The sequence below is a fragment of the Varanus komodoensis genome, unplaced genomic scaffold (genome assembly GCF_004798865.1).
Source record: "Varanus komodoensis strain SLA01 unplaced genomic scaffold, ASM479886v1 scaffold7_3, whole genome shotgun sequence".
Lineage (NCBI taxonomy): Eukaryota > Metazoa > Chordata > Lepidosauria > Squamata > Varanidae > Varanus > Varanus komodoensis.
The window spans coordinates 22,675,547-22,689,853 of record NW_025336480.1 but is presented as its reverse complement, the minus strand read 5'-3'; the positions used below and the strand labels follow the sequence as shown (position 1 = coordinate 22,689,853).

Genomic DNA, 14,307 nt, shown 5'->3' with positions numbered 1-14,307 from the left:
CATGCAAGGTCCTTGCCTCATTCATGGAATTTTACAGGGGCGCAGCTGATGCCGCCCCCAGTTTGTAGCCCTCCTGTGTTTGGCTGCTGCTTCTGTCATTTTCCTTACCTGCAAAGAAAACAGAATCACTGCATTTTGACAGTTAGTCCTGGGAGTTCTCCCCCGGAAACCTCTTCCTTTCCAAAACCATCAGTAGCATCTCTCCAGGAGAGCTTTAGCACAGATGGAACTACTGCTGCCTAGTTCCCCATTCCCCTGATTCTGCTTTACTTCTTTTCCCATTTGAAAAGGTCAGAAAAGATGCTGTGGCCGTCAAAGATGCTGCAAGCATGATGTGCAGGAGCGGCCGCTCGCTCCCTTGGACAGCCCTTCCCGGGAGACACGGCGAAGGCAAAGCCCGAGCCAGCTGAACTGAACACGAGCGGAGCCGACAGCCGCACCATGAGGCAAGAAGGCCCTCATCCCAACAGCACACTCGGGATGAGCACCAACTTTGCCGCTATCTACAGCCACCATGGCGGGGACTTCACCTCCTACCAAAACTTCGCCTTCCCTTTCAACGTCAGCTACAGCGACTACGACCTGCCCTCGGACGAGGACGACAACGTGACCAAGACGCGCACCTACTTCGCGGCCAGGATCGTCATCGGAGTGGCTCTGGCCGGTATCATGCTGGTCTGTGGCATCGGCAACTTCATCTTCATCGCGGCGCTGGCCCGCTATAAGAAGCTGCGCAACCTCACGAACCTTCTCATTGCAAACCTGGCCGTCTCGGACTTCATTGTGGCCATCGTCTGCTGCCCCTTTGAGATGGACTACTACGTGGTGCGGCAGCTGTCCTGGGAGCATGGCCACGTGCTCTGCGCCTCCGTCAACTACTTGCGCACTGTCTCACTCTACGTCTCCACAAATGCCCTGCTGGCTATTGCTGTGGACAGGTAAGGGGGAGCATTAGAAAGCGAGTGCTCCTTTGCATGTCCCTGTTTTCAAAAATGACTCTCGCTCCCTCATCACCCAGATTAGTGGCTTGAGGACTAGTCAAGAGTCTGTGTTCCGATGCCCTTCCTCCATCTGTGGGTGGCTCCGCAGGCAAGTTCGGGAGAGCAGGGAGAGGCAGCAAGGGGCTGGAGGGTGGGCCACGGGTGCACTCTCAGTGGCAGTTCAGGCAGTGGGAACGGAAATAAAATTCAGCTGCTGTCCCTGGAAAGGAGGGGCTGCCATTTTGTTCTTTGCTGGAGGCAGGAAATTGTCTTGGACCAGCACCGTGAGTTCACTGAAAGCGACACAAGTGCTCTCTTCAAAGAGGGCTGCAAAACAGGACTGCCAGGAGAGAGCACCCGCAGCTCCATGACAGCTTGGCTGTGCTGGGTACACAAAGCGGGGAGACCCTTCTTGAAGCGAATGGCTAGGTTCAACTGAGTATTTGAGGCGCATCAAAAGCCAGGTCAATAAACAGATGGAGGGTAGAGGTCCAGCAAGAGGGCAGTTCAGAGTGGTCGTACGCAGCAGACAGGCAAAGACAAGAGACACAGCAAGAGGGAGAGTTCCGGAAGAAACCTTGCCTCTGGTGTGTGGGCAAGGTAAGCAGCTAGATACAAACATATCCCCAGTAGGAGAGTTAAGCAGAGGTCCAAAGTTCAGAAGTACCGTGTTTCACTCACAGAGCAACTTCAGGGAAACAAGGCACTGGAGCTGAATGCTTACCTAGCCAGAGCTTCCAAATGAGGTTGATCTTGTCCTGTTCACGGATCCCATCTTGCTCACCAGGAAGCCCTCACTGCTGAGGAGGCTTCCTTTGCAAACAAGTACACCTTCACGTAGGAGTACTACTGCCTTGCCTCTTGAGAGGAAGATACTCCTGGGCACTTGGTGCTCACTCTGCCTCCCTCCGCAATACTGTCCATCCCTGGGAGGTCCAGCTTCTTCTCTGAGGAGGAGTCTTCCAGCAGGGGCATATCAGCAAAGCACAGCCACGAGCCTGGGGCACAGCAGCCAGCAAATTACCACTGTGGCTTGCAATAGTTTATCATAGAGGACTTTGTTTCTCATGGGTGAGGGACAGCCCAGTATTGGCCTTCCTGGTCCAGATAGCAGGGATAATCTAGGGATAAAAGAAATGCTAGCTCTGGCTTTTGGCAGGCACCAGAATGGGGAAGGTTGTCCTACCAAAAAGCGAGATAGCAAAGCCAGCCACCTGCTTCTTAGTGACACCTGGCCAGCCATTACTTCATCTTTGCATAACAACTTATTTCTGGTAGCTCAGAAGACTGCCTGTGCAATATTCAGTGGTCCCTGAAATTACTAATATTTATATGGCAGCCCCAGAGCATACATTTGTATTTCCTTCAAATATCTATTTCTACAGGCAACTGTTGGTTAGTGGCAGAATGCTCACAATTTTTTGCAGTATGGACTAGTAAATAGGGAAGATATTAAATCTTTAATTCTTTTAGTTTTGCTTCGTTTAGGTCAACTCTACAGATACCCATATTAGGTTTCAAATGATGCTTTCTAGCCATCATCCAGAATTATTTTCTGAATGTTTATTTTTCTTTAAGACAGTAGATAACAGCTATATAGGGAAAACCTACAGATAAGATTGCACTCCTCTTTTGTAATAGTTCACATTATTTATATAGCAGAAATAGTATATATTTATATATACAATGGCCACCATTGTCCAAGATTGTAGTGCTGTATCAGAAATCATAAATTTGCTTATAAGAATCATTAAAAAGTGGTCGCAGGGAAATCTAATAGTCTGGTGCTCAACCTGACTTCCATGAAATCATTGAATAGTGGTGTCGGAAGGGGCCAAGAAGGCCATCGAGTCCAACCCCCTACAAGTGCAGGGCATTAAGTTACACCATCCCACTCAGATGGCCGCCTACTTTCTTCTTGGATGCCTGCAGTGTGGGAGAGCGCACAGCCCCTTTTGGCAGCTTGTTCCACTGTCGCACTGCTCTCACAATGAGGAAATCCTTACCTGTGCCTCGCCTGCACCTGGTGCACTCAATTTAAGTTCACTGTTCCATGTCCTACAATCTGGGATGAGTGAGAGGAGGTCTTTTCCTTCCTCTTTGTGACAGCCTTTGAGGTACCTGTACAGCGCTGTCATTTCACTTTAGATAACATCAGTGCAGCTTTGAAAAGAAGGTATGAATAGGCAGTCATTAGGTTTTAGATAGCATTCTCTTCTGAGATTAGCAGTTTATCATAAACTAAAAGAATGGATCAGAATGGATGGACATTCTGGTACTTTGAGAGCAAATTAAAGTAGGTTCCAAGCATTGATTGGAATAACTCTGTCTGTCTGTCTGTCTGTCTGTCTGTCTGTCTGTCTCTCGCTCGCTCTCTCCCTCTCTCTCTCCCTCTCTCTCTCTCTCACACACACACACACACACACACAAGGACACTCCCTTGCCTCGTATGCATCTATTACCATTTCTCCTGCAGAGCAAAGTCTTTCAATAAATTCACAAATAACTATTCACATTAAAAAGTTAACTTTCAATAAATGTATCCTCTTTAGCACTTGCAGATCTGTTCCCCCACCTCATACACACACAGAAAACTGCCTTCCAGTTCCATACACACCAAGATCTGTGGATTTTCGTCTGCTGGTCTGCTCCAGGGATACAAGGAATGTATTGGCCTCCTGTTTTCATTGGAACATAACTCCCATGATCCATTGCCATTGGCTATGCTGGTCAGGGCATGATGGGACTTGCAGTCAGAGAACATCTGGGGGCCACACACTGCCCGAAAACCTGCTCAATCACTTGCAATGTCATTAGCTGTACTTCTACCTTAAGTTGTGTAGTCAACAAGATAGCTTCCTCTTGCTTGTTTAGGACAGAACACCTCTGCCTCTCCGGCAAAGGCCAAGGTGAAAATCCATCTCTGTGCCAACCTCAAGAGTAAATGCCAAGTCAGGTCATGGAAGCAGTTTGCATGTTATTCTCTGGCTACTTGGAACTTCCTCCAGCTCCATGCCTGTGGGTCATACATAGATAAACACACACGCAGCTGGGGAAAGCAGGATAAACACACACGCATCCATCACTGGGGGGAAAGCAGGAATTGTGGACTAACAGCAGGGAACTAAGGCTGCAGTGCTGTATCTCCCTCTGTTTTCTGTGTTTCCATGTTTCTATCTCTTTACCGGGAGCAGCTCTCAGGTGGATTTAGTTCTGCATAGACATTCAGGGTGCCATAAATCTCTGTCTCTCTCGCCCAATGGCCAAGCCTCTCCGAGCGTCGTGGTACTAAAATGTTTAGCTGGCACTGGGCATGGAAGGAAGGGAAAGGGAAAGGACACTCTGGATCTGGGCAGGTGTGTTTGTGACGCTCTCAGGCGTATGGGGAGGTCTGTGGCAATGTAGCAGCAGAGCTCCAATGACGTCCATCCCGGCTGCTGGGTTCCTGCAGCCCGTATGGAGGATCAACCTGGCAGTGACCACACTTCGGAATGGAAATATGTTGCACCAGCCAGGATTTTGGCGCGTTTAGGATACTGTTGTTTTAAGTAGGATTTCCCCCCTTCTTGACCAAACGTGGTGCAATTGCATTTTGTTTCATCCTATAATGTTTACTCAGGTGCAAGTCCTGCTTCAAGTAACCTGCTTCCCACTTTATAAGTTTTCCTTCTTGGGCTTTGCACAATAGCATTGATCTTGCACTGGGTGTGAGCAACTAAGCCTGAGTTACAGCTAAGGACAGGTGAAAAGCGATGTTTGAGATCACAAGGTTGAGTCAGACCTTGTATCATTGCTCATCTTGTGCCCAGTTCCCACGTGTTCCTGTGATCATTGCCTGCTTTGTGCAAATGGGAAACTGGTGCAGACTGAACAGCGATGCAATGGGAGTTTTGCACAAAACTCTCCAAGTGCCCCCCATAGGCAAAAGAACAGATGACCCAGTCTACTGAAAAAATTGTGCGAATCAAACAGGGAGTAGGGAACAGCAAGTCTTCGACAGGCTGTGAGTATTTTCTTGTGCTTGTGTTCGGACTGGGGATGGCCCCCATGAGATCTGGATGCTAGTCCCCACTCAGCCATGAAGTTCACTGGCTGGCTGGCTGCAAGAGTTACTGGCTCTTAGCCTAACCTCGCAGGGTTGTTGTGAGGATCAAGTGGGGCTGCGTTGTGTTCTCTGGGAGAGGACAAAAACCAGGACACACATGCAATAATAAGCATGGTGAAAATATTCTTTGGCACGCAAAGATGAATTTTTCAGAAATTCCTAGTAATAACCAAGGGCCCCACCTTGGTTTTGTTTTGTTTTGTTTTGTTTTGTTTTGTTTTTTGTTTTGTAAGCAGTCCATTTTATTGTAAGCCATCCTGAGACGCTTTTGGTGGGTGGGTTAGAAAAAAATTTAATTAATAAATAAAATAATAATAAAGCTGCATCTAGTTAGTTTTATGAAACTCAGTTAGACACTGCAATTTCTGAGACAGCTGGAAACATGCCTCATGGACTATCTTAGCTCCTGCTTCCAGATTGCTCATTCTAGATTAAGGCGAATGCTTATTTACAAATGATGGTACTTATTGAAGACATTGGGGAGAGCTGGGCTCCAAACCGGTCTTCTGCCGGCATTAATAGTAAACATTGAAAGGACAGCTGTCTCTCCTCTGCCCAAAGCCATGCTGTGTGAAAAAAAGCTGCACGCCCTGTGCTAAATTCTCAGGGTCTTCCTTCCTGTTCAAAGGAACTCCCCAACTGGCTTACTTTCACAAAAGCTATTAGAAGCCAGCGAAAACCTTTCGCCTTTGTCCAGCTCTGCAAATGTGAACACATTCTCAGTTCTTAGAGACAAAAAGGGTTATCTCTAAGAAAACAAATGGGCCCAGAGGGCAAGACAGAATGTGCAATACTGTTCTGTCGCAGTATCTGGGCAACCGGGTGGCAGGCAAGATCAAGATTCTTTTGCTGATTACAAGCGCTGAGAAGAGTTAACTCAGTACCATTAAGAGGCAGCCTGGGAGAGCTCTGAGTGCTGTAAAGTATGTTCTCTTGATTTGATACAGAACAAGAACATCACTAAAGTAACTGGACAGGGACAGACTGTGATGACCTGCTGCTGTAATGGTATCCTGAAATCTGGAGGGGGCACAGAGCCACTGTGGCGTAGTGGTTAAGAGTGCAGACCTGGGACTCAGGCGACCTGGGTTCTAGTCCCAGCTCAGCCATGGAGCCAACTGGGTGACTTTGGGCCAGTCGCAGGCTCTCAGCCCAACCTACCTCGCAGTGTTGTTGGGAGGACAGGACTGAGAGGAAGTGGGAAATTAGGTAAGCCACCCTGAGTTCTTTGGAAGGAAAGAAGGTGTGGTATAAATATAATGAATAAAATAAATAAAACAAATATTATACTGGAATCTACTATTTAAGCAAAAGGACCAGACAAAGCAAAATTAGTTGACTATATGAAAAATAAACCAATCCATAGGTAATCTGATGTTCACGATATAAGAAAAATGCCAAAAGAAAATAAGAAGCCTAAGAAAAGATAGATATATGATATAAGAAAAATGCCAAGATCCATAATATTGTAATATGAGGTAAAAGGGTAGGAAAAGGGCCTTCTTGGTGGTTGCATCCCATTCATGCTTCCCAGAGGCGTAAGCCCCGTGCCTTCACTGTTATCTTATCGGCACCAGGCAAAGACAGTTTTATTTACCAAACATTTTAAGAACAGTTGAATTAATATTGTATATTTTTAAGAAATGTTAATGATTTAACATTTGATTAAATGATTTAATATTAAATCATTAAATGTTAAATCATTTAATAATTTTGTTTTATCACTGCTGTACTCGAGGTAATTGTATTAACTGGTGTAGCTATCTGTTGGGTATATTGCATTTCATTGTATTTTATGGATTTTCATTGTATTGTATTTTATTGCATTAATTTTAAGTTTAATTTTTATTGTGATATACTGTGCACTGCCCAGATTGCCCCAAAGGGCTATGGGAACAGTTTATAAATAAATACATGTTTTCATTAGGCAAGCCAAAAGTTGACAAGATACGTGCAAACCGTCTAGATTTCTTGATCAAGGGAGATGTTACGATTAGCAGGGAGTGAGGAATAGGGGAGACTAAAACCCTGGCCTGGTAGCCAGGTCACTGGGACTGTATGTTGGGTGTTCCAAGAAGCAAGGGGAGGTCAGAGGGATCTGAAGGCATCCATTCATGGGATGGTTAAAGGCTGGACCTGCAGCTGCCCTTAGGATTGCTGAGTACCAGAAAGGGGGAATGTGTAAGTATCAAATCATCCGCAGTGCACACATAGAATCTAGGAGCTGCTCAGACTCCTTCCTTGAATAAAGCGCCTTGGTCCCTTGCAGTCTTCATACGAACCAAGCTGTTGGTGATTTTCAATTCTTTACTGCATTAAAATTGTCAATAGAAGCCAAATTGGGTAGCTTGGCCTCATAGCTGGAGGAGGTGAATCTCATAGGATACAGTCCCAGCTTCAGGAGATACTAGGCAGAACATGAATTGGCCATGTCAGCCCCGTGGCCTGGCATCTCCCAATGCTCTGCTTTTTCCTAATCTGGTTCCGCAGAAGCATCCTGATAAGTTGCACTCTGGTGCTATGCTTTGCAGCATCAGCAGAGATGCTCTTAGGACCAGATAATTGAAGGGCACTGCAGCTGCACCAGTTTTAAGATTAGCATATCAGCTACTCTCAGCAATGTTGCACTGACATTTTGGCAGTTCCTCAACATGGATTCCAGGGATGGGGGGGGTGTTACTTTAAGAAGGGCTTACCATTTTTGCCCAGTGTCCAGTAAATTTGCAAAATGTGGCATAATTACAGGACATCCTAACCCAACTTTCGAAACAATTGCCTTTTGCAGGTACCTTGCTATTGTTCATCCTCTGAAGCCGCGGATGAATTACCAAACAGCCACCTTCCTCATTGTGGTGGTCTGGATTGTATCCCTGATCGTTGCCATACCATCGGCCTATTTTGCCACTGAAACTGTATTGTTCATGATCAAAAACCAAAAGAAAATTTTCTGTGGCCAGATTTGGCCAGTGGACCAGCAAATATACTACAAATCCTATTTCCTTTTCATCTTCGGCATCGAGTTTGTCGGGCCCGTTTTCACCATGACCCTTTGCTACGCCAGGATCTCGCGTGAGCTGTGGTTTAAAACTGTGCCAGGCTATCAGACCGAACAGATCAGGAAGAGGCTCCGCTGCAGAAGGAAAACCGTGCTGGTGCTCATGTGCATCTTGACAGCCTACGTCGTCTGCTGGGCACCGTTCTATGGCTTCACAATCGTCCGCGACTTCTTCCCCACCGTCTTCGTGAAGGAGAAGCATTACCTGACCGCCTTCTACATCGTCGAGTGCATTGCCATGAGCAACAGCATGATCAACACCATGTGCTTTGTGACAGTAAAGAACAGCACCATGAAGTATTTCAAGAAGATCATGCTCCTCAGGTGGAGGTCCACCTACCACGGATCCAAGTCCAGTGTGGATATGGACATCAGAACAAGTGCAATGCCTGTCACAGAAGAGGTGGACTGCATCAGGCTCAAGTGAGTCTTGCCCCACGTCTCCAGGCCACAAAGCTCCTTTTCGGCGCGTGGCTGTGTTCATCGGTTACTTTCCCAGTGCGTATCAAAATCGACCAGGGAAGGTGCCGCAGAGCAGAGCATCGTCTGAACAAGGACAATCAAATGTTCCGCTAGGCACTGGAAAATAAAACAGTTTTTTTCTACAGTCTCTGCATTTTGAGATGAAACCGTTTCACTCACATGAAATTATGATATTTATGCCTGGATTTCTGGTAGAGAGAGATCTTAATCTAGGAAAATGGGGTTCTTCTTTGACTCTCCTCAAAATTGCCACTGTTCCTTACCTATCCTGAGGATCAATGCATGCTAACCTATTGCTTGTATAAGACAGACAAAAGACAAGATCAGTATCTTGCTGAGTGATAAGTTCCTTCCTGATGGACATGAGAATTTCTGGTTCTAGGCTATCCTTCAGTACAGATAAATCTCTCCCATAATATTATTCCCTGTTCAGTAATGCTGTCTTACCGCAGAAGTCTTGTAGTCCTTTGATGTCTGTCCACAGTGGATGTATGGGTGGAACATGACTTAACTCATCTCGTATGCTTGATGAATGGAGCAACTAGGCAATCAGTCCTTTGACATTTCTTAAATCTTCAGTGATGGATGCAATTCTAACTTGTATGTTCATGCAGTGCTCTTAGAGAGTTGGATCTCTAAGTACGTTAATCCCATGCTTAAGGTTTCACTACTATAATAATCAATGTCGAATAGGTAGGACTTGTCTATTGTTCAAAGCTGGTTAACTTGTATGATATTACAAGATAGCTAAGCACACGGAGGTCCGTTTGACCTTCCAGTCCTGGCCTGGCACCTGGGGATGTACTCATGCAGAGCATGTGTTCTGTCAGCTGAGCTATGGTCTACTGATTCCTTCATCTAATGCAGTGCTCAAATTATTGGGAGTGAGGTCTGGAAGCCCTAAACGGAGTCCACAAGTCCTGTTTGGAAACTCCCTCCAGTTTTAGCCAATGTCCCCTATTCCCTTCTCAATCCGGCAGCAAGGAGGCTATGAAGAGTAAGGGGACAAGGTTTTAACATGTCACATTCTTGTGCGTCTCCTTGATAGCTTTGCAGCAACTAAGACATTACAAAAGCATTAATAATAATTAAGCAACAGCACTTAGAGCAGGGCGTGTAGGATTTTTGAAACAATTCTTGCAGGTGCGCAGACCTGGAGAAAAATAACAATGGTTCATCAATGAGGATGCACACTGATTATTCTGGGACTGAAAATCGATCCCTGGATAGAGGCCATTCATGGGATGAATGTGAATTGAAAGGCGCCATAGCTCAGAGGTATAAACAGCGCAGAGGTTTGGCATGCAACAGGCTCAGTCCATGAAAGCTACACTTAACATGCATCAGGTTGCCTGGGGCATGCAAATATTTTGGCTTCTGTGAGCCCCACAAATAACATAGCCAAGTGTGCGTGACATTGGTGGCTGGAGGCCAATGAGATAACCTGTCCTGAGATTTGTACTTCTTCCCATTAGCAGCTGAAGGCACAAATATGGGGTGGCCCCATTCTATCCAAGCTTGTGAGATTAAACTCAAATTATTGACTTCCCTACTGGTTGACAGGCTTCCAGATCCAGATCTCTTCCTTCCCAGCTTGGAATGTACTTTTCTGTGTTGCTTCTGCATCACACACAAACTTTATTTATTTTATTTGCATGATTGCTTTTATATCCCAGCTTTTTCCCACTTGCAAGAAACCCAAGGCAGCTTTCACAGTCCTTCCCTCCTTTCATAGGAAAGGTTGAGAGTCAGTGACAGGTCCAAAGTACTCTTTTGAGCTCCATGGTTGAATGAGGACTAGAAACTTGATTGTCTGAGCTCCAGCCCAAGGTTCAAAATACTATATCACAATGTATCTATGTACAACTTTTTACATTAAAGCACAGCATTAACAAACCAAAACATAGAATTTAATCAGAAAAAAAGTTTTGGCCTACCCTACCACAATATTCTAAAATTAAATTTATTACTAAAATATTTACTTTAGATAAATGTTCTCTAAAAAGTAAAAACTCAAAGCAAACACCCACTTATATTAATTCAGTCCATCTGACAAGTGACTAAAGTTTCTAGAGCATTATTTTTATTAGATTATTTTTAGGACTCAATTAAAATGCGAGTGCTTCCGTTGGTGTGCTCTTGCATCCGTGTGAGTGGGGAACAGAAAGAATGCTGCAAAAGTGGGTGCTAAGCGCAAGCTCATTCAGAGGAAAGGTATCGCTCGCGTTCCGTGTTGGCTTTGTGACATCTTCATATAGCAATGCCTGACTGGCCACATGACCTTGTGACGTCATTGCATTCCGGTCATGATCCCACTTTGTCTGGACAAAGGTGCTCTTTTCCAAACCTGCTGTTGAAGCATTGCCCATTGATGAGCAAGCAGTCCTCAAACAGGAAGGAATGAGTAAAGAGGAGGGCGCTAAAAATGTTGATGGCTGCACATTCGTGTGGCCCCAGCTAGTTCAACATGAACCCAAAAGACTTCTCTCTCCATAGGTCCTCCAAACACAGTAAACAATTACTCGGGTTGTGAAAACATTAGTAAATTGTGAACCGCTGTGATTTTAAGAGTATTTTAAGGTCTTTGTACTCCACATTTACTCAGAATCATCCCACTGAATCTAATGCAGGGTCGGGCGATGTGATGTGATCCCCAAGCTGATTTGGCCTGTAACTCCTATCATCATTGGCTATGATGGCTCGGGCTGATGGATGTCCTAGTGTTAAGCATCTGGAGGCCATCAGTGGCCCACCTCTGGTCTAATACACCTAATGCAGAGTACAAGTGGATAGGAAGGCATGTGTCCTTAGCTGCTCCAGTGTAGGCTTTGAGTTGAGCAGAGCATGGTCCGTGCCTCCCATTCTGACGGCCTTGGTGCAACCTCCTAAAATCCTGTCCCGCTTCTGATGACTGTGCTGCTCCATGCCCGCTCCTCAGCGAATCCCCGTGGTTGTATCAGATCGTAGGCGCCAAGGCCGTTTCTCATTCAGAACCAGGGCAGTCTTGCTTTGCTCATTAGGATCCGAAGGCTTCTGCACTGTACTGCTGCAATGCTCATCATTCTGTAAAGCGTGCGACGGTCTCCAAGCTCTGAAGTCAGCAGAGCTTTTGTTACCCGGTTCTTCTGTCAATGTTTGAATTTTTGTGAGAAACAAAGCTCACATTGCTTAATAAAATGCTATCACAACCCGAGAGAAGCAGCTCTGCAAACTGTTCTTGAGGGAGTGCTTTGTGGAGTGGAGATGGGACTGACTGGGGAGGGATTGGACTCAGCTGTATGCATTTGCCACATTTTCCCTGCAGAAAGAATCCGTGACCAGGAAATCTGGAGGGATTTTTCCTTTTCTGCATTGCGCTGAGTTGTGTTATGTCTTGTTTCTAGGAGCTGCTATAAACAGCCCGGACAGCTTTGGTTATTGGGCAGTAGAGAAAATTTAAAAAATAATTTTTATTTATTTATTTCTTGCTCAGCACCAGCATCCCTTCTACAGGAAGGCTTGCAGAGCAGTTTGTCTGCTCTTGCAGGAATGTTGCCTGCTGCTACCGACACGACGGAGGGACTCCAGGGGTGCAACTCGGCCCATGCTCGCAGGGATGCGGTGGCGGTACTTTTTATCAGCTGGGCTGCTGATGTCAAGGGCAGCCCTCGTCAGAATGCTCTGTTCCTGCAATCTTCCCAGTTGCTGGGTGGGGTGGGGGGAATCAATTTTCCAGCCATCATATTTATTTTATTATTTATCGCATCTATGGTCCCTTGTTGTAATGTGAACTATTTGGGGGACTGCTTGGTCTTAAAGTGGGTAATTGAGGCCCATTAGCTTTGCAATATCTGCTTCTGCTGGAACTGGTTTGTTGATAGGGATCCATGCAACTGCCTGCATTTCTGAACCCTCTTCGGGGACGTGGCTGTGGGGACCATCACACTAAGCCCATGAGCCCCAAGAGTTGCCACTACGCCACTGGAGGACTCATCCCGACTCTGACAGTGGAGAAGGAATACAATGGCATCTCCCTGTCCCCGCTTCTAAAATCATGCAGCAGGAAACAAAAGAGGAGGAGGAGGAGGAGGAAGCAGACAGTCCTCATTGCAATGGTAGATGCTAGAAGAACCTCAAGGTTATTCTGTTGCAGCAACAAAGAGTTATGTAGTCCCTTGGAGAGAAATTTATTGCATCAGATCAATTAAATCATAAGATCTAATGGATTGTAGGGCATTTTGTCAGATGCACAAAATTTTAACCTCAAGGCTGTGTGTGTACGCACTTCCACACAAGGGTGTAGGAACAGGAAGCGTAAACAGGAGAACTGACAGCCCATCGAACCCCAGAGCTCCAGTCTGTCACAATTGTACATATGCAAGAGACCCCAGGCACCATTCACAGCAGAATTTCTGGGTGATCATAAAACTATCTTCCTGGTTTCGATGGGTTAACTAAGGTGCAGTAGTGGGGGAAGGAAGCACTGACTCCATCAAGGCCAAGGCAAATAAAATTGAACTTCGTGATAAACCTTTATAATCAAAGATAGCCATACTGAGCCATGAGAAAAATATCTCTGATCTGCAGCTGTGTGATGCCTCTATTTGGGCCAACCAAAATGCAACATTACAGCAGAGGTGTGCAGAATTGATTAAAACAATGCAGCCCAAATTATGTCTGTTGCCATCTCACAATCTGCCACAAAAACTGAACAAGAGGAAGTGCAGGAATTGCAGAACTGTTATTTATTGATTAGATTTTTAATCTGACCAATAAAAATGTACCCTGGGTGGATTACAGTTTTCCAGGTGGGGGGATTCCACGATTAAAGGCAGCCTAGAATATGATTATAGATAAATCAGCTAAATAACGTATTGCCTTACCTATCTACCTATTCAAAATTAGATAGATGGATAGATTGATAGGTAGGTAGGTAGATACTATGGGTTAAGACCCATGGCAGCTTAGTTTTCTGTTTCCTTTGGCTGAAATATTGCAGAGGAAAGAGCCTTGAGTTGCTAAACTATACTGTTAAATTTCAGATTCTATATTAAGAAGGTTTCTTATGATTAGGATAGGAGATAAATGAGCTGAGGTAGAAAACAGATAAGAGTATTTAAAAAGTAATGAACTATGTATTCACTAACCCTTAAAAAGAAATCATAACTGTAGTTGCTAGGAAAGGCAGTGTGGCGCAGTGGTTAGGAGTGTGGGACTGGGACTCAGGCGATCTGGGTTCCAGTTCCTGCTCAGCCATGGAGCCCACGGGGGGACTTTGGGCCAGTCACAGACTCTCAGCCCAACCTGCCTCACAGGGTTGTTGTTGTGGGGCTAGGATTGAGATCAGGGGGCGGGGATGGTGTAAGCTGCCTTGAGTTCTTTAAAAGAGAAAAAGGTGGGATATAACACAAATAAATAAATGGAGCAAGGATCACCCATGATGTTGATAAGAAGCAATTCTCATTTTGAACCATGTAGAATCAGGGAAGGGGCTGACAGCTTGGAAGCTGGATCCTCCAAGCAGTTATGTGTTCATAGGCTCGGCTCTTGGGACATCGTTTTGACAACTGGGACAGAGGGAACTGACCTGCTGGCACTTTTGAGCAAGCCAGGAAAATGGAAGTAAAAGGTGTATTTGCATTCTGCTCCTGCTGTGCGGAGCCATGGGGGGCATTCCAGCCCATATGGGGGAATGCCTGAAACAG

General features: G+C 45.6%; 1 protein-coding gene across 1 annotated transcript; it reads left to right on the top strand.

Annotated features, from left to right (window-relative positions):
• The first annotated feature begins 441 nt into the window (after positions 1–441).
• Positions 442–8,567, top strand: PROKR1 (prokineticin receptor 1). The gene is made up of 2 exons (XM_044454530.1): positions 442–938; positions 7,871–8,567. The coding sequence occupies exons 1-2, from the start codon at positions 442–444 to the stop codon at positions 8,565–8,567; spliced, it is 1,194 nt and encodes a 397-aa protein (XP_044310465.1).
• The last annotated feature ends 5,740 nt before the right edge of the window (positions 8,568–14,307 follow it).

Bases quoted from the DNA above. Each gene is read 5' to 3' on its own strand.
- PROKR1 (XM_044454530.1), top strand. From the start codon at position 442: ATGAGGCAAGAAGGCCCTCATCCCAACAGCACACTCGGGATGAGCACC. The intron at 939-7,870 runs GTAAGGGGGAGC...TGCCTTTTGCAG, and splicing joins CTGGCTATTGCTGTGGACAG to GTACCTTGCTATTGTTCATC.